Source organism: Pantherophis guttatus, chromosome 10 (genome assembly GCF_059756535.1).
Source record: "Pantherophis guttatus breed Tessera chromosome 10, ASM5975653v1, whole genome shotgun sequence".
NCBI classification, from domain to species: Eukaryota; Metazoa; Chordata; class Lepidosauria; order Squamata; family Colubridae; genus Pantherophis; species Pantherophis guttatus.
Window position 1 is genome coordinate 23,198,536 of NC_142072.1, and position 19,815 is coordinate 23,218,350.

The 19,815-nt window shown below is 43.1% G+C and overlaps 1 protein-coding gene across 2 annotated transcripts in view; it reads left to right on the forward strand.

Moving 5' to 3' along the window:
• The window catches only part of CSMD2 (CUB and Sushi multiple domains 2), an 822,245-nt gene that overhangs the window by 293,666 nt on the left and 508,764 nt on the right, over positions 1-19,815 (forward strand). For both annotated transcript variants that reach the window (XM_034413370.3, XM_034413371.3), the window contains exon 5: positions 6,983-7,190. In XM_034413370.3, the coding sequence (XP_034269261.2) occupies positions 6,983-7,190 (208 nt within the window). The remainder of the gene's footprint in view (positions 1-6,982; positions 7,191-19,815) is intronic.

The following is a 19,815-nucleotide window of genomic DNA, read 5'->3' on the forward strand; positions in this document are numbered from 1 at the left end:
CATTATTTCTGCTTTTATATAATTTCCATTTTGTTGCAGATGATTTACTGGTTTTTATGGATGCTGTGTTCTTTTGAATTATATTGTAGCAATTGGAAAATAATAGGAAGACAGTGGAAATAGGAATTGGATGCAAAATAGTTACAAAAAATTGATACTATAAAGCTGGAAGAATACCCAATTTTTCATAAATTTTACATAAATTATAATATATATCTGTATATATTAGACAATGATCCAAAAAAAAATGCACATTTTATTCTAAATTTGAACAAAATATTCAATGCTTGGATGTTTCATTTGGAGGATTACTACATACAAAAATTGGACTACATATAATTTACTTTATATGACTTTGGATGCACATTTGATTAAAATACCCAAAGCCAAATATATCAAAATAATTTAAAAGAATATCATTAAAATACAATTAAACAGTTTTCAAAAAGTTATAAACAAAATGAAACAAAACCCACAGGAGAGTACATTCTAAATGTCAGGGTTCAGACAGATGCCCTAATTAAGCCAAGTTTCAAAAGAAATTCAGTTACTTATTAGGAGCTTCACGTTGGCATGTTCCCAAGTGAAGCCAGCTCTGACCCTACTTAATTTGCACCCCAATCATGACCTTATTCCCCCCCCCCAGGGTGCATCATCAATCACATTCGCCAATGGAGTAATTTCGCTGGTTGTAAAGATCACTCCCCTCCGGCCGCTGTGGGTAACCCTGGGATACAGCCTAAAGAGAGATAAGTCTGGAATGTGCATCTGTCTTTGGCTGCCATGCCGTTTCATCAGTTTCCCATCTCCCTTGCTTATGGCAATTCGAGAGCAGGCCATAGAGACTGACAATGTCTGAATATGAAGGTATATCTCGGTAGTTATGAATGTACATGAAAACGCAAATACGTAAGTTGTTATAGTTGCATGTTGTACTCCAGGTGATAATGGAAGAACCAGATGTTGGGGGGGAGGAGGATATGCAACATTCTGAGTGAAGACAAAGTGGGTTAAAAAAAAGAACTACATGACTTGGTGTGGTGGACAGTAGTCCAGAGTCACAAGAGAGAAGAGATCAGAGACAACTCAGCTTGGAATCTTTGGTATTTAGGAAGAGAGGTAAGTCATATCCTTCCTAAGCTTTCTGAGAGGGTATATCTAATAGTTTTGGACCATAAGAAAGGCTGAGCACCAAAGAATTGAGGCCTTTGAACGATGGTGCTGGAGAAGACTCCTGCAAGACCTTTGGACTGCAAGGCAATCCAACCGGTCAGTCCTAGAGGAGATCAACTCTGACTGCTCCTTAGAAGGCCAGATCCTGAAGATGAAATTCAAATACTTTGGCCACCTAATCAGAAGGAAGGACTCACTGGAGAAGAGCCTAATTCTGGGAATGATTGAGGGCAAAAGAAGAAGGGGACAACAGAGAACGAGGTGGCTGGATGGAGTCACTGAAGCAATAGGTGTGAGCTTAAATGGACTCCAGAGGATGGTAGAGGACAAGAAGGCCTGGAGAAACGTTGTCCATGGGGTTGCGATGGGTCGGACATGACTTCGCAACTAACAACAACAACAAATATCTAATAGTTATGCAGATTTTTGTTTTAGTTTAGCAAGATTCGTCTCCATAGGTAAACAACAATAAACAAACTACTCTGGAGGAGCTCCTCATGACTTTCTTGATTCCTTATGCTTGACACTTGAATGGATGGGTGGGTATGAGAAAGAGTAGGAAGAACTATGATATCATTTGGAGATTGAAGAATAAATGAATGTGGTGATTTGTGAGTGAGTATCCTCTAGGGAAAACTATGTTTGTTTAAAGTTTATGGTTTAGCACAAATATATTCATTTTATATATGGCCAAGGATTGGCTTTGATTTGATTATGATTACACAGTTTAAAAAGGATTGAAGTATCAATGGGTGATGAGAGGTAACATAGACCATTATTGGATAGTGACAACAGTAGATCTTGGAAAAAGAAGTGGGAAGGAAATAAAAGAAAGGGAGGGAAAGGAACTAGAATAAAAGAAGAATAACTACAGGAAGAGAAGGAATATTCCTCTATGGAAAGAGAATTAAGAAATAGATTAATCTCTCAGAGGGCAAATGGAAAGTGGAAATAAGAAAACAGAACATCTGCCTGCTGTTGGAAGTGTGGTTACAGTAATGAAACTTATTTTCACCAATGGTGGACCTGCCCGCAGGCGGTTAAATATTGGAAAAAAATACGGCAATGGATTTTGGAAATTACACAGATTAATTTGGAATTAAGGCCCGAGATTTTCCTATTGGGGGCAAAACTTTTGAATGTTAAATCAGATATATGGTTCTTGTTGATTCACATTATTACTGCAGCAAGATTAGCGTATGCGCAGGAGTGGAAAAATCAATACTTACCGATGGATTTGAAAATAATATATAAAATTAATGAGTGTGCGGAATCAGATAGATTAACTAGATTGATCAATGGTAAAAAAGTTTCAGAATTTTATAACAGTTGGAAATTATGGTACGATTGGGTCCAGAAAAGGTGGGATAGAATAGCTATATGATGATGTATATATATGATAGCAAATATGTATGTATAAAGGAATGACTTTATATTTATGGACAATGTAATCACATTATACCATGGTGGCAGAATTGTATATTTTATTTGTGTATTGGTGTATAGAATATATTAATAAAAATTATATATATAAAAAAAGAAAACAGAATGGGAAAACTCATTGGAACATAATGCAAAGAATTATGCTACAGAATGACACAGAAAAGTGTGAAGATATATTAATGCACAGTATGAAAAAAATTGTTTTATGAAATAATCAGATGAAAGATCTTGAGGATAAGAAAGAAGGCATTTTAAAAATGGTTGCAAAAAAGGATGAAAGGTTTTGTTCTTAAAGAAGAAGATAGTTGCAAAGAATGCACTCAGAGTGAAGAGGAAATTACTAAAATGAAGAGATAGAGAATGTGCAGAGCAATTTTGATAGATATAAAACATTTTTTAGAAGTGAAGGAAGAAGAGAGAAGGAGTCTCCAGCAGAGTGAATGATATTAAAAATAAAAATGATGAAATCATTTAGTAAAAGATGTATACGATCTGAAGAGCAACCAGAGTCATTTGGGATGAGAAACTGTTGGAAAAATATTTTAGATCTCTTTATAGGAATGATAGTGATATATGAAAGAGTTGAAATCATGAAAAGAAAGCCATAAATGCTGTGAAAAGGTTGAAAATGGTCAGGATGTAAGTACCCTGTTTTCCCGAAAATAAAACATCCTCTGATAATAAGCCCAATCGGGCTTTTGAGCGCGTGCACTAAAATAAGGCTCCCCCCGAAAATAAGTCCTTCCCAAAAATATTTAAACACAGAGCTGGAAATCAGGTAAGACAGCAAGAGGAGCACCATCTTGCTACATACACCCCAAAATAATAAGACCTCCCCGAAAATAAGGCTAAGCGTGTCACTGCGTTAAGTGTTTGCCAGCTGAGCTCCCATTCTAAGACTTATGGTAGCCTGGACAGGGAATTTATCTGTAGCTGAGATAAGGCTGGTCTTGTAAGATATTGGACTACTGCACGTCTGCATTCTTTCTTTCTAACTTCCTGATTCTTCCTTTGTCCGTCTCTGAGATAACTGCCGTAAGATGTAGTTGTCTAGTTTTGTACTTTTATAATAAAATGTTTCTTAGAATATATACTTCGGGTTTTCTTTCTTTGAGAGTATACACCATGGAAAACAAAATCCATTCACCTCGAATTAATTACAGTTTCCCCAGGGGGGGAACAAAGCTGATTCACACTTCGACAAAGCGTTTATTTTGGGGTTAAAAAAAATATAAAACAGGGTCTTATTTTTGGGAAAACACGGTATAGACAATTTTAACTATCTAAAAGAGTCAGTTTGCTGTAATGGAGAAGATACTGGCTTAGAAGCCAGGAGACTGTGAGTTCTTGTTCCACCTTGGGCATGAAAGACAGATGAGATAAAAATATTGTAACAATTTAGGAAATTTTAAATGTGGATGTATCTTGCACCTGGAAAGGTTATGGACTTGTTTAACACTAGCATTAAGACTTTAACTGTCTGATGATTGGAAGAAAACTGATATTGTTAATGTAAAAAGGGAAAAAATAGCCAAAGAAAATGCAAAAAGGATAGGGGAATTAATCTGTTTAAATGTGCCTGGAAAGGCGTTTGGTTGAATTCTGATGAGAAGGATAGATGAGGTGACATTAGCTCAATTTAGAAAGTGTTGGACAACAGATATGCTGATCAGCAGGTCATTGAAAAAACTTATCAAAGTGAGAAAGTTTATTGTCTATTGCTTTTAAAAAAGTGTGACTAAGTAAATAGGCTTGATTAAGACATTGTTTTCCATGAATATAAATGCATTGTCGGATGTATTCAGAATTAAATGGTTAGCCCCAGAGGTTAAATGTAAAATCTGTTACTACCGGTTCTGTGGGCGTGGCTTGGTGGAGGGGGTAATGTGACTGGGTGGGCGTGGCCAACTTTAAAAAAAAAAACTTTTCAAAACATTTTTTCTAATGCTTTGAAAAGCCCCTCTACTGATCAGGAACTCATCTGGGATCGTTAGAGAGATTTTTTAAAAAAATGCCTCTCTGTCGATCAGGGAACTCAGCTGGGATCGTCAGAGACTTTTCAAAGCATTTTTTTTATCACCTCTTCGGCCAAGAGGTTGCAGAAAACAATGCTTTGAAAAGCCTCTGATGATCCCAGCTGAGCCGCGCGATCATCAGAGGCTTGTTTTTTACTTTTAAAAGCATTTTTTCATCAGAAAAGGTTGTAGAAAAAATGCTTTTAAAAGTAAAAAAAAAAGCCTCTGATGATTGTGCGGCTCAGCTGGACATGTGGGGGGGTGCGCAGGGATTTTTGCTACTGGTTCTCCGAACCACCCGCCGCCATCGCTACCGGATCGAGTGATCCGGTCCGAACCGGGAGCATTTCACCCCTGGTTAGCCCTAGTGAGATTTAAGATAAAAAGGAGTGACACTTCCTTGGTTGTCCAGTATATATTAGGAACGCTGATGATTAAAACAAATTTGTTGAGGATGTGAACTTAACACAGAAGGAGCCTTGCCACTGTTGAAGACAATGGAGAAACGGATAAGAAAATATCTCTGAAACGAAGAGCAAATGGGTCATGGGGTTATCTAGTCTTCTAGATAGAAAGGATTGCTAAAACTTGTTCCTTTAAATATTTCATTTGAAATGTTTATCAAGTAAATGTGGCATAACCAAATTCATAGTTAGTGTGTTCCCATTCCCTCCCCACTCCAGGGGAAGGATACTGCAAAATCCCCATTCCCTTCCCACTCTGGGGCCAGTCAGAGGTGGTATTTGCCGGTTTTCCAAACTGCTCAAAATTTCCACTACTGGTTCTCCAGAACCTGTCAAAACCTGCTGGATTTCATCCCTGTACTATGGTCATTATTTTTCCCAGAACATTTGAAACAGAAACGGGGACAAATTTCAAAATAATCAAGAAAAGAAAAAAAAAATGACTTGAATGAAGCTATGAGAAGCTTTTACCTACAGTTACATATAACTGTCCCAGTGCTCATAGAACTGCATATACCGTACTCTCCCAAGGGCCCCCATTGTTATGTTCCATTTAATGGTATCTATATTATTTAACTTATTTGTCTATTATATTTATATACCACCAAATGGAAGTGAGTCAATGTCACCAAATGCTTTATAGTGCAATACAATTGCAATACAATAAAATGCAACTGAAATATAGTCACTTGCTGCTCCTGAGCCAAACGTCTTCTGGACTATGGACTTTGGAGTGGAAAAAAGTCAGCCAGCCCCACATTGTTGGCAAGACTCAGGAAAGCAAGAACAATGTAAATGTCATTAATGTTGTGACCTAGGCTAACTGAGTCATTACAAGACACAATTCCTCCCAAACAAACCTATTTTATTGTAATGGCTGAGAATTATGTTCATTCCCAACCGAGTCCCAATTAGTTGCAAAACAAGTCTTTCAGAAGAAGTCCTTCAGGATAATCACCAACCTTTGTCTTTGACACTCTGCCAAAGGCGTTACGTTCAGAAACAAACAAGAGATGCCAACTGGAAACAGAGTTAGCAACGTTGCTTTCCTGCAAAAAGCCCCAAGTGCCTTTGTTTCTCTTTTAAGCCTTATGGGAGGGGCCAATCATCTCCTGACCTTACTCCTGAGTCGTCCCTTTTGCTTTAGCTGCTCTTACCTTCTGGTAGCTCTGTGCATGCGGGCACTAGGAAGAGGCTCCTCCTGTTACTCTGCCTCTCTGCTCTCCGACTCTGGGGTCTCCGGAGTCCATGCATCACCCCCAGATGGCCCATCTCTGCCTCCTATGCAGAGCCCTTGTCTGGGCCTTCCCCAGACTCGAGGATTGGCCCATGTTCCTCCCCAGCCTCCTCACTGTCCAAGTCCACTGCCAGTTCCGCAGGCTGCTGGCAGACCACAACAATTAACATCTTTTAAAGCTAGTTTCAAATAAATAGAAAATTTTGGATCCTAGAATTGGAATTTCCCAATTTCAGTTTTAGGCAGTCTCTTGGAAGCATTTATCCCCAGATCTCTCAGCACTTCAGCACCCTTTTCTGAGATAGGCATTCATCTGACTCACCTCCAACTTTCTCACAAACTTACTTAGCATCATATGGGATATCATCACCCATATATCTCTGGAAAAGACCATCATGTACATTCAGTCCAGAGTGTGACATGTGATCTAGGCCAGGCTTTCTTATTTGATTCAAGAAGAAATGGATTCTGTGTTACGTTTCCTCTCTTAAATTGCTCCACAACACTAACTTCCATGATGGTTTTGGCAGAAAGGCCTTGAAAATGTTTTGTATGTTGACCAAGCTTGGGCATGGAGAATGTTGAGTTCAGGCTGACATTTGTTATTTGTTATTTTTGGCTGAACTAACCTTTCTTGTTTTGGTTTTCAGCCGATGATGCCTGCGGTGGGACACTTCGAGGGCAGAGTGGAATAATTTCAACCCCCCATTATCCTTTGGAGTACAACAACAATGCTGACTGCACATGGACGATTTTAGCAGAGCCTGGAGACACCATAGCTCTGGTTTTCTTGGATTTCCAATTGGAGGATGAATATGATTTTTTAGAGGTCACTGGAACGGAGGGATCCTCTTTATGGTAAGCATCTGCTGTGCTTTTTTAGATCAGTGTGGATCATTTGTTCCCTTTGGTACTATGTCTTGCAAGTGGCGGTTTGCAACTGATCAGAACTGCCTAAATAAAGAATAGGGACTGCTAATGCCTTTAAAATGTTCCATTAACATTCAATGAAAATGCCACTCTTCATCCCACAATCAGGATTTTCTCTTTATCATCTCTATCTAGATCTATCTATCTATCTATCTATCTATCTATCTATCTATCTATCTATCTATCTATCTATCTATCTATCTATCTATCTATCTATCTATCTATCTATCTATCATCTATATCTATCTATTTAGCTACCCATCATCTACTCTATCTATCTATCTATCTATCTATCTATCTATCTATCTATCTATCTATCTATCTTCTACAATGAATGTATTAAAATTTTTTTAACTCATACGAAGAAATAAAATAAACTGTCATGAATGTAAAAGTCTGTAACTTTGGGGCTTGGCATAATACATGTGACTATCATAAAATTAATTTCTATTTTTTTATGAGAGCTGTAGTGAAATTGTTAGAGCTGGAGGGAATTCCACCGCCATTGAGCAAATCGATTTCCTTGATTATTGCACAACTGCCCAGAGTTCCTAAAAGTGGCCTATACATTTAATATATTGTTATTGTTACTGTTCTGACTGTGGCCTTTTGCCTCTATTTTGTTTTTGTTGATTGAAGGGCATCTGTACTGCCTTTATATTAAAGAGAACCCATTGGTGGTTTTTTTTTTTTATTATTATTTCAAAATGAGATGTATCAACAATGGTGTAGTCATGAAACTTTTCTAGCTTGGTGATTTGTATTGATTTGATATTGTTGGGAGAATTGTGTTATCAAAATATAAAGTAAGCTAAATGAACTTTTGAAGAAAAACTCACACTAGTAAGGTGACCAATTGTCCTTCTTTTGTAAGTTCTGTCCTCTCTTGAAAGTGTCCTCCTACATGTCCTCCTTTTCGATATTTGAAGACTAATCTGTAAATCTCCGATCGATGCCGATCCAATTCGTTGCGTGTGATGTGACGTATTTGTATTTGATATGATGATTCATCAAGGCTCAGTACAGTGCAGTGAGACGCAATTATGAGACGCATGCGCTCCGTACAGGAGAATTGTTTTGAGCGAGTGCGCCGTGTGCAAGTGGCTTTGTTTACTTCTTACCAAAACACAACACGGCACACACGCACACATTAGACTCATTGTTGCAATGAATAAAATGTTTCTTTTATTTACAATATTTTTTTTCTTCAATTTATTTATGTCCTCCTTCTCATTGTAAAAAAGTTGGTCACCTTAACACTAGACAATTCTAGTCCCTGTTTCAGGGAAGTAAGATAAAAAAGAACAGATGTCTGTAATGAATTTATCTTGGTTCCACAGTAGGTTCTGGTTTTATGCACTCCATTTTGGTTTTTGTTGGTTGGTTGAGCATTTTTGAATGTTTATTTAAGGCAGAGATGCATTTTTTTAAAAAAAAAACCTATCAATGGACAAATAATTAATTAAGTTATACAATTACTAAACTTATTTTGAATGTTAAAAGTCTCCAAACAGAGAACAAGTTATAAGTATTATACATTTTAGAACCTGATGTCAAAATCCCCACTATATTATTATTTATAAGATTAAAAAAGAAAAAGAAAGAAAAAGACCCCTAGATAATAAAGCTAAATATTTGGTTTCTGACTTCCCCCTTCTTTGTAATCCAACCAACTTCCAGTTTCCTTTTGTGTAAACATTAGAAACCATCCTCTTTGAATTTACCTTGCTGCATAGTATAGTTCCATGATGGCCAACCTATGGCACGCATGCCACAGGTGGCACGCAGAGCCATATCTGTGGGCACTCGAGCGTTGCCCTAGCTCAGCTCCAGTGCGCATGCGCACACCAGCCACCTGATTTTTGGGCCTTCCGGGCCTACTGGAAGTCAGGAAATGGGCCGTTTCCGGCCACCAGAGGGCCTCCGGAGTGGATGAGGAAGGCCGTTTTCACCCTCTCCAGGCTCCAAGAAAGCCTCTGGAGCCTGGGGAAGGTGAAAAATGGGCCTACCGGGCCCACTGTGCCATTGCGTGCCAAAAGCGGGGGGTCGCATGTGCATACATGGGGGGCAGGGCACATTGAATTATGGGTGTGGGCACGTGTGACCCCGCTGCACTCCCCCCACTTTTGGCATGCAGCAGCAAAAAGGTTAGCCATCACTGGTATAGATGGTTGCTTAATATCCAACTGTTAATTCCAGTTTGTTATAGAAACCATAATTGTCTGGGATCACGTTAACCCGTGAATAGTAGCCTATTCAAAGAATAGTGGCTTAGTTCACCCATAACGAAATAAAATCTCCTCACCACTCAAATCATATTGTGGTTTAATGCAATGTGTGGATTTAGACGGAGACAAGTAAAATGGGCAGTGATATTAATTATGTGATCCTTTTAATTAGTTATTTTAGCCAGACCTTTCCCACATGCTAGACTCTTTATCAAGCCGTCTGTTTGGAGTTCGAATCTCACCGGCTCAAGGTTGACTCAGCCTTCCATCCATCTGAGGTCAGTAAAATGAGGACCAAAATTGTTGGGGGCAATATGCCGATTCTGTAAACTGCTTAGAGAGGGCTGTAAAGCACAGTGAAGTGGTATATAAGTCTAAGTGCTATTGCTATTTAGACTACTGCCATTTTAGGAACTTCTATTGAAGATAGAATGCAAGTTCACCAGATACGAAGTTATCTATGCAGGTGGTGTGGTTAGCACTTTGTGATCTTTTTCTCCTTCTCCTTTTCTTTTTCTCTCTTTGCTTGCCGTGTTACAACTCATTGATGCTAAAAAATACCCAGAATTAAAAAGGCATAGCCATTCATGCAAGAATCTTAAAATGACCTAGGCGCCATAAGCTTAGTACAGCATAAATCAATCTCTTTCTTTAATTACACTTTCATTGCTTTTCTGTGACAAAACATTATCAGCAGTGAGAAACCATATCTCACATTTGGAGTATAGGTGCCCTCAGCTTGCCCACCTTCCAAAAGCAGAATGAAACTAATAATGCTGCTTAAATTGTCATTCTTGGTTGATTTGTTCTTGGCAACGTGTTAGTCCTACCTTGAAAATATTATCTACGTTTCTCCATTGAGAGTGGAGACAGCAGCCAGGATGGGTAGCAGCAGCCAATCAGCATGAAGGACTGAGTCTATCAATAATATCAAGTCCCGCCCTTGTTGCCGGGCAGACCCGCTTTAGACTCAGTCCTTCAGCTTGATTAGGTGTGTGGGTCTTTAGCTCTTACCCTTTCTGGCTATTTAGCTCTGTTTATTTGGATATTTCTGGTTTTTGACTTCGGATTCCTCAACTGCAATTTATTGGCTTCCTCCCTGATCGGTTTACTGAATTTCGGACTGTTGACAACGCTTTATTCTGGTATAGTTAAATTTGTGTATCCTCCTCCTCATGGGCCGTTTTTTCATTTCCCTATCGCCCCTGGCGGGGGGGGGCGATTGTTTTTTCTGCTGGCAGTGCGGCGCTGAGCTAATTTCTTAGATCTGCTTCGTTTGGGTTTTTTTTTTTTTTTTTGCCTCCGTTTGACTCTGACCGGCCTGCTTCAAGTTGCGGCGGCCATTTTGTTTCAAATTGCTTGCTTGCCGCCCTTTGCAGAGTTGGGATTTGTGAGCGGCCATTTTGTTTGCCCTCAAGACTTTGGCTTCGTTGTGAGGGCGGCGGCCATTTTGGAGGCTATTTCTTCGCTCGTGTTCAAAGCCTCATTACCATCGGAGATATCTCTGCCCTTAGAAGGGAATTGCTTCAAGTTTTCAGCGGCGGCCATTTTGTTGCCTATTTCATCATTAATCCAGCCCTGCCTTGGTTACTCTAAGAACTCTGAGCTGTCTTCAGCCCTGTCTGCTCCCCTCTCTGACAAACAGCACCACCTTCTACAAATTTCAAATGTTTCAGCACTATTTGAACTTTGATTCTCCTTGATAACTGTCACCTGGAGGCTCCTGACATATTTTAACATTGCCCTACTGTCTGCTCTGTTGTACTTACAGCCTTGTCACCCAAAATAGCAGGCTTTGTGGAGCTTTTACGCCCCCTGCCTCATCTGGATTGTGCTATTTCAAGGGACTGCTTAGTGGGGTCTAGCGCCCCCATTTCATTATTGAACAGCACATTTAATCTTGTGGACTTGTAATTATTTCCTGTGCTCCCTTGGGGTGATTTCTGCCAGCATTATGCCTAAAACACTTGCAAAGTCCAAACACGGCCGCAGAGCCGGTACATCTGGCACTCACAGCTCAGACTCCCTGTCTGTTGCGCAATCATTGACTCGGGAGGCCTCTCAGGAGCCATCCCCAGTCTCACATGCACCTGGCGCCTGTTCCAGGCCTGATAAGTATGGCACTATATCCAAGGCTGAGAAAAGGAGGGACAGAGTTTTAAAGAAATTGTGTGATAAGGCCTCTGCTAACCTCCATGGTTCTGGCAATCAGGCATCTTTAACGAGCGAGATTCCAAACCCAGCTCCTGCCCCTCGCTCCATCACTCCAGATCAGATGTCACTACAGGATTGCCCCGTGACTATTTCTACTACTGATCTTTGGGGAGTTGGTGCCTCCTCCCAACCTATTTCCTCACAACCAACGCCTTTGCAAGATTCTTCTTTGCCTGGTCCCCCGGCTTCTTCTGCTTCTGTGCCTCCATCCTTGCCTCCTCCTCCTACAGCTCCTGAGGCCCAGCTGATGTCTGGTCAGATCCCTGGCCAGCTTTCACCGGAACAGATTCAACGTATGATTGAGGCTGCGGTGCAGAGGTCCCTGGCTGCCCGTTCCTGTGTTTCCAGCCACGCAGGATCAGTGAGGTCGGTTTCTCCGGATTCTCCGGAACGCCCTTCCTCTGAGAGGGCCCATCACAGAATTCCTGGCTCCCCTTCCTGTTCCCACTCTAGTCATCTTTTGACTGTGACGGATGCTGAGCTCAGCGACTCGGGCCTCTCCGACGATGAAAACCTTCCACCGGACGAGCCTGCCTTCACGGGGTTGTTCCCGCAGTCATTATTCAAATCATTATTGTTTAAAGCTGTTTCCACGGCTCGTATGTCTTCTCCAGTTGTAGATCCGGTGCCTTCATCTTCAACTGACTCGTTAGACCCTATGTTTGCAGAACCGGCTAGGCCGACTACATCAGTGCCGACTCCGCCTCTTTTCCTGGATACTGTTAAGCGGCAGTGGTCCTCTCCAACTTCGGCTGCACTACCTTCAGCCAACGATCGCTGGAATTTTAATGTGGCTTCGGAATTGGATTCCATCCTCCAAATTCCTTCTGTCAATGCTCCCATCGTCGCCTTGCTGCCTAACGTCAATATCCCAGGGGACGCGGATGAAGCTTTACGTCCTGATGAACGCCGTTCGGACTTAATCCTGCAGCGAGTTCATCAGGCTTCCGCCTGGGCTATTCGAGCCGCAACCACTGCCTCCTCCTTTAACCGGACTACTCTACTCTGGTTGCGGCAGCTGCAGGAAAAATTATCACCGGATGATTTGCGGATTAAGCAGGACCTTAACAAGATTGTCGCTGCCCTGCAGTTTTCAGCGGACTCTTCCCTGATCGCCGCCCGTTTTGCTTCCAAGGCTCTGGCTTCCTCTGTGGCCGCTCGCCGATTAGTATGGTTGTGTCACTGGCAGGCCAACGCCAGACATAAATGGCGTCTGGCATCAGTTCCCTTTGGGGGTGCCAAGTTGTTTGGGGATGCCTTGGACCCATTTCTCACGGAAACGAGAAACAAGAAGAAGATCTTAGCTCCTATCTTCCGTTTTTCTCCTTATGTCCCTCGTTCTCAATTTAGAGGTAACGAGGCGGGTGGGTCTTCCTCTTTTGGTTCCTCGCGGCCTTCTACTAACCTTAATAGGTTCCGGAGTTCTCAGGATAGATCAGCTCGGGGTCGGGCCTTTGTCACTAAATGGCCCTTTCGGGGGGGAGGAGGTCGCCCCTACCAACACCGTCGTTAGTTGCATCTCAGATCCTCCCATAGGCGGCAGGTTAGCCCTCTTTGTTGCCTCCTGGGAGAGATCAACCTCTGATAAATGTGTCCTGGCCACGTTAAAATCGGGTTTGGCCATCAAATTTCTTTCCCCTCCTCCGAGTGCCTTTGTTTGCTGTCCGATTTCTCGTAACCTGGAGAAACGGGTCCTTATGGACTCTGCGGTTCAGCATCTCCTTTCCATCCGTGCTATCCAACTTGTTCCCCCTGACCAACGGGGTACGGGTTTCTATTCCCGGGTTTTTCTGGTGCCCAAATCCTCAGGGGGATGGAGGCCCATTCTGGACCTTAAGAGATTGAATCGGTATGTGGTATACCGTAAATTCAAGATGCAATCTTTAAAATCCATTCTCGACGGCGTTAGGAGGGGTGATCTCCTATCCTCCATTGATCTAACTGAGGCCTATTTGCATGTTCCGATTTGTCATTCTCATAGACGTTATTTGAGATTTTGTTATGGGGGGGTCCATTATCAGTACAGGGCCTTGCCCTTTGGACTTTCCTCTGCTCCCCGTACCTTTACTAAAGTGTTAGCGGCCTTGGCGGCCTACCTCAGGGTTCGTTCAGTTCGGTTATTTTGTTACCTGGACGATATTCTTGTTTTGTCCTCTTCTCCCCAACAGGCTGTTCGAGATCTCCAGCTAACTCTGGAGACTTTGGCTTCTCATGGTTTTTCGATTAACCTTGAAAAGAGCCACTTGGTTCCCTGTACCTCCCTGGTCCATATAGGGGCTCTTATTGATTCCGTCCAGGGGAGGGTATTTCTATCATCAGAAAGACAGGATAGCCTGTGAGACCTGATTGTTAGGATTGAGAGGTGTCGTACTGTGTCCCCTTATGTTCTTTCCCAGCTCCTAGGGAAAATGATTTCCGTCATAGCCATTGTTCCCTGGGCTCAGCTCCACGCCCGGGAGCTCCAATGGTTTCTTTTACCTTTGCAGAAGGCGGGAAGAGCCACCTCAGCAAAGCCGATTCCTGTTCCCCCAGCAGTTCACAGGTCCCTCAAGTGGTGAAAATCACCAGCTCTGTCAGCCGGCTCCCTCTTCTTCGAACCTCAACGGGTTGTGGTCACCTCGGATGCCAGGCTCCACGGTTGGGGGGCTCATTGTCAAGGGCAGATAGCTCAAGGAACTTGGACTGGTCGGGACGTCTCCCGTCCGATCAACTGGCTGGAACTGCAGGCTGTCTTCCTGGCCCTCCGGGCATTCCGTCACCTGGTGACCAGGGCACACGTGCTGGTGCTCACGGACAATGTCACTGCAAAGGCACACCTCGGCAAACTGGGAGGCACCAGGTCGAAGTCCCTGCTGTCCGTGGCTCTGGCGATAGGGCTCTGGGCGGAATGCCATCTCAGCTCTCTTCGCGCAGAGCACATCTCAGGGATCAGCAATACTCAAGCGGACTGGCTGAGCCGTCAACAAGTAGACGCTGCGGAGTGGCGGCTTCATCCTCGCATTTTTCGAGATCTGATTCTTCAGTTCGGCTCTCCTGTGATCGATCTCTTCGCCACGCACCTGAATGCTCAACTACCTCTCTTCATCGCCCGTTACCCAGAACCTCAAGCTGTTGCCGCCGATGCTCTGCGATCCCCTTGGCCTCGGGGCCTATTGTATGCCTTTCCTCCGACCTCTCTGATTCCCAAGGTCATCCGCAAAATCCTGACAGAGCGGGCGGAGGTGATATTGTTAGCCCCTCACTGGCCTCGAAGGCCTTGGTTTGCGGACCTTGTGTCTCTTTCAATCGCCCCGCCTTGGCGTCTCCCATTCGATCAGGACGTCCTCACTCAAGGTGCTCTATTTCATCCAGACCTGCCTTGGCTCAGCTTGACCGCCTGGCGGTTGAGCGGCAATGCCTGAGTGCCGCAAACATTCCTGGCGATGTGATCCAGATTATCCAAGCGTCTCGTCGTCCTTCGACAGACCGGATTTACTCGGCTACCTGGCGGGCCTTCTGCTCGTATTGTGCCAGTCATGATGTTTCACCCCTTCAGGCATCTATTGTGGACGTGTTGGTGTTCCTTCGGAAGGGTTTCTCGGAGGGCCTTTCTCCTAACACCTTGAGACGCCAGGTAGCGGCTATCTCTTCCGTTCTTCGCTGTGGTTCTCTCTCATCCTTGGCACAGCATCCTCTGATTCGACGTTTCCTCCGGGGTGCTGCTAACATATCTCCCCCGGTGTTGCATCGCTATCCAACCTGGGACTTGCCATTGGTGTTGAACTCACTTATGGGCCCTCCTTATGAACCGTTGCGGACAACGAGTCTCCGGTTGTTATCCTGCAAGGTCGCCTTCTTAGTGGCCATAACTTCGGCCCGACGTATCTCGGAGATAGCCGCCTTGTCGATTCGCTCGGATCTGTGTGTTTTTCATGCTGATCGTGTGGTGGTCCGTCTGGATCCCACCTTCCTCCCGAAGGTCAACTCAGTGTTTCATCGATCCCAGGAACTCATACTACCTAATTTCTGTCCCAGACCATCTCATCCTCGGGAACGTCATTGGCACACCTTGGACGTTCGTCGGGCGCTGCGAATTTACCTGAAGAGAACGGCTGGGGTCCGGCGTTCGGAGTCCTTGTTTGTATCCTTCTTACCCGTTTCCCTGGGTCTCCATGTGACAGCTTCTACAATTGGCCGTTGGATCTGACAAACCATCGCATCTATGACTTCCGTTCGCTCCCGCGACCGGCTCGTGTAACAGCACATTCTACTCGCAGTGCGTCCACGTCGGCGGCCTGGTCTACTCAAGCTTCGCTATTGGAAATATGCCGGGCGGCTACATGGTTTTCACCTGTTCCATTCATTCGGCACTACAAAATCGATACATTTGCTTCCGCTGAGGCTGCATTTGGTAGACAGGTGTTGCAACAGGTGGTTGCTGGGGAGGTCGTTTCACACCAGTCTGGCCCCACCCTACCTTCGGGACAGTGAACTGGGGTATGTCCCATCCTGGCTGCTGTCTCCACTCTCAATGGAGAAGGGTCGTTGGTCCTACCTGATACGCTCCTTCTCGTTGAGTAGAGACAGCAGCCAGACCCTCCCTTTGTGTTTTGCCAGTCTGGTGCTTCTCTCTCCTTGTTTTCTTCTGGAACTTGGTTTCTTCGTCTCCCACACGCCGAGTCTATCTCTTCAGTCCTTCGTCAAAGCGGGTCTGCCTGGCAACAAGGGCGGGACTTGATATTATTGATAGACTCAGTCCTTCATGCTGATAGGCTGCTGCTACCCATCCTGGCTGCTGTCTCCACTCAACGAGAAGGAGCGTATCAGGTAGGATCAACGCCCCTTTTCTTTCTGCGCTCAGTAGAATTTTAATGTATAGAAGTTGCTTTTGAAATTTCTTTCCAAAAATGAATTTTCAATGAAATTCTAATGGATGGCATGTAGGGAATTTACATTTACTTAGTTACCAGCTCACCAAGCAATATGAATAAATTCTCTCTTTTATATAGTATAAACACCAGTCCAACACTTGTAGCCTACCTGGATTCCCACAATTCATTAAAACCAAGGAAAGATGTTAGAGCCGTGATGGTGAATCTATGGCACATGTGTCCAAAGTGGCACGCGAAGGCATGTCGCCCGGCACATATGGCCTTACCCGTTTGTTTTTTGGGTTTCTGGCGTGCATATGCACGCAGCGGTCAGCTATCCTTTTCGCACGCGACAGTGCCGAAAACCGGTGTGCAATTAACCGGCCAGTTGATTGTCGGGTGTGCAGGCGCGCCAGAACTTGGAAGTTCAGCTTTTCGAGAGTGTGATCCCTTTGCGTGTGGCAGTGCCAAAAACCAGCCTGTGCATGCACGCCAGCCAGCATGTGCACTAGAACCTGGAAGTTCGGCTTTTCCGGAGCGTGGCCCCGATGAGTGTGCACGCGTGACATTTCCATGTGACCTTTTTGGCACTTTTGGCACCAAAAAGGTTTGCCATCACTGTGTTAGAAGCTTTCAGAGTCATGGAAAGACATTGGTCTCCACAGTCATAGAAAGACATATAATAATGAAATAATCTGAAAAGTATTTCCCAAAGGAAGCATAGCGAGAATCAACTAGAAAAGCAGAAGCTTTTCTGTTTTCAGGAGAACATGTCTTCAGGCTTCTGCTTTTCTAGTTGATTCTCACCATGCTTCTTTTCTGAAAAGTTGCAGGCCAGATTTTGACCCCATTTAGTTTCTGTGTTTGCTTTCAATGTTGTTTGATGGTGTTCAGTATAGAATGTTTTAAAGATTGTGAAAGTGGCTTTGTCAAAAGCAACTAGATAAAGCTAAACTAGATGCTTCTAAAACCAAGAACAGAACTTTCAGATGTTTCTCAGAATGTTTGCATTTTCTCCTAGAACTCATGCGTTCAAACATAACAGAACTGACAATCGAACAAGAGCTGATTTGTAGTATTATGGATGTGGCTTGTTCCCAGAACACTGTGTCTTTGACTGCCATGCAGAAATCATCAATAGCTATTTTGAGAAGAAATGGACTTTAGAAAAGTTGAAATTCAGGATTTTTTCTAATTTGCACATTTGGACCTAAGTTTGTCAAATGGACTTAGTACCGTGTTTCCCCGAAAATAAGACTCTGTCTTATATTTTTTTGAACCCTGAAATAAACGCTTGGCCTTATTGCCATGCGCTCAAAAGCCCGATTGGGCTTATTATCAGGGGATGTCTTATTTTGGGGAAACAGGGTATGCACAATGCATTAAGGAACCAAAAAATTTGGAATGAAGTTTGGAATGAAGCAATTTCTGCATGAGTTCAATGCATGGATTTGTACACGACCTAGCCAGGGGTGCTACTCAGCAGGTTCTGCCAGGTTCTGGAGAACCAGTAGCGGAAATTTTGAATAGTTTGGAGAACTGGCAAATACCACCTCTGGCTGGCCCCAGAGTGGGGAGGGAATGGAGATTTTGCAATGTCCTTCCCCTGGAATGGGGTGGGAATGGGGATTTTTCAATGTCTTTCCCCCAGGAGTGGAGAGGGAATGGGGATTTTACAGTATCCTTCCCCTGCCACCAAGCCACATCACACCCACCAAGCCATGCCCACAGAACTGGTAGTAAAAAAAAAATTGAATTCCATCACTTGACTTGGCCCAATAATGTTATATGAACATTATTCAATAATGTTATATGGAGTAGAGTAGAGTAGAGTAGGGTAGAGTAGAGTAGAGTAGAGTAGAGTAGAGTAGAGTAGAGTAGAGTAGAGTAGAGTAGAGTGCAGTAGAGTAGAGTACAGTAGAGTAGAGTAGAGTAGAATAGAATTCTTCAGTGGCCAAGTGTGATTGGATACACAAGGAATTTGTCTTGGTGCATATGCTGTCAGCGGATATAAAAGAAAAGATATGTTCATCAAGAATCATAAGGTACAACACTTAATGATAGTCATAAGGTACAAATAAGCAATCAGGAAACAATATCAATATAAATTGTAAGGATACAAGCAACAAAGTTACTGTCATGGTCTGATGGTCAGGATTGCCCATCTGCTTCAAATCCTGTCCTAGTCATCTTCTCATGCCTATACTATACCTGAATATAATTTCCATTGGATCTGCTAGAATGTTGATGTGGCTATGCTCCCACACCTGCAGACAGATGCAGACAATTTTCAAAGCATCAAAAGGAGGCTCGTAAAGGAACACAGCTGCTATAATGCTTTGGGAAGAGGTGCTTCATTCATGAAAAGGTGCTTCGTGCAGAGTCCCTTTAGAAGGCTTTGTGCATACCTAGATATATTCTGTTATTACACAGGAACCATTCTGGATTTCCAAAACCTTTATAGGCCTTCCATATCAGCAGGAGTCAGGATTGTTGAAAGACCTAGAAAACCTCTGTATTCAAGAACTCCAACCTACTCTGCCGCAGGCTCACTTCAAAGGGTTGGAAATTTGGAGAGTTGCAGCTTCAGTACCTCTGAAATGTGTCAGGTTAAGGAAGTCTGATCTAGCATGAAAGCATACAGATCCTTGGATTTTCAGTTTTTAAGCATGACAGATGTTGATATGGGCATAAAAGCTCACAGCGGTAGTTAAAACGTAGCTGTACAAATAATATGTTTGTACTGACAGCCTGGAAGAGCAGGAAACACTTTTTCCCAATCAAGTTTTGTTCCCCCGTTATGTCACCTGTTAGTGACTTTCATCCACCGGAGGTTAACCAACTATTAACAGGGTGAGGAAAAGCTATTTTTATGCTTGACACCATCTCAGGAAGGAGGAAGGATGCCAACATTGATCCAAGAAGTGACGTTGCTGCTAAGTGTTAAATTAAAATGTGATACATTTATTATGGGTCTGTTGCCATCAGAATAAAAGACATGTTTATGTAGATAATGCTATACTTGCTTGACAACGTGTTGGGGGAAAAACACAGTCTTAGTTACTGCAACCGTATTAACTCTATTAAACTGGAAAGCTGACAGCCCAGGTTTAAGACCCAAGCACTGTGCAATGGGGTAAACTCCCCATTCTTCCCCAGAGTAGAGTAGAGTAGAGTAGGGTAGGGTAGGGTAGAGTAGAATAGAGAATAGAGAATAGAATAGAATAGAATAGAATAGAATAGAATAGAATAGAATAGAAT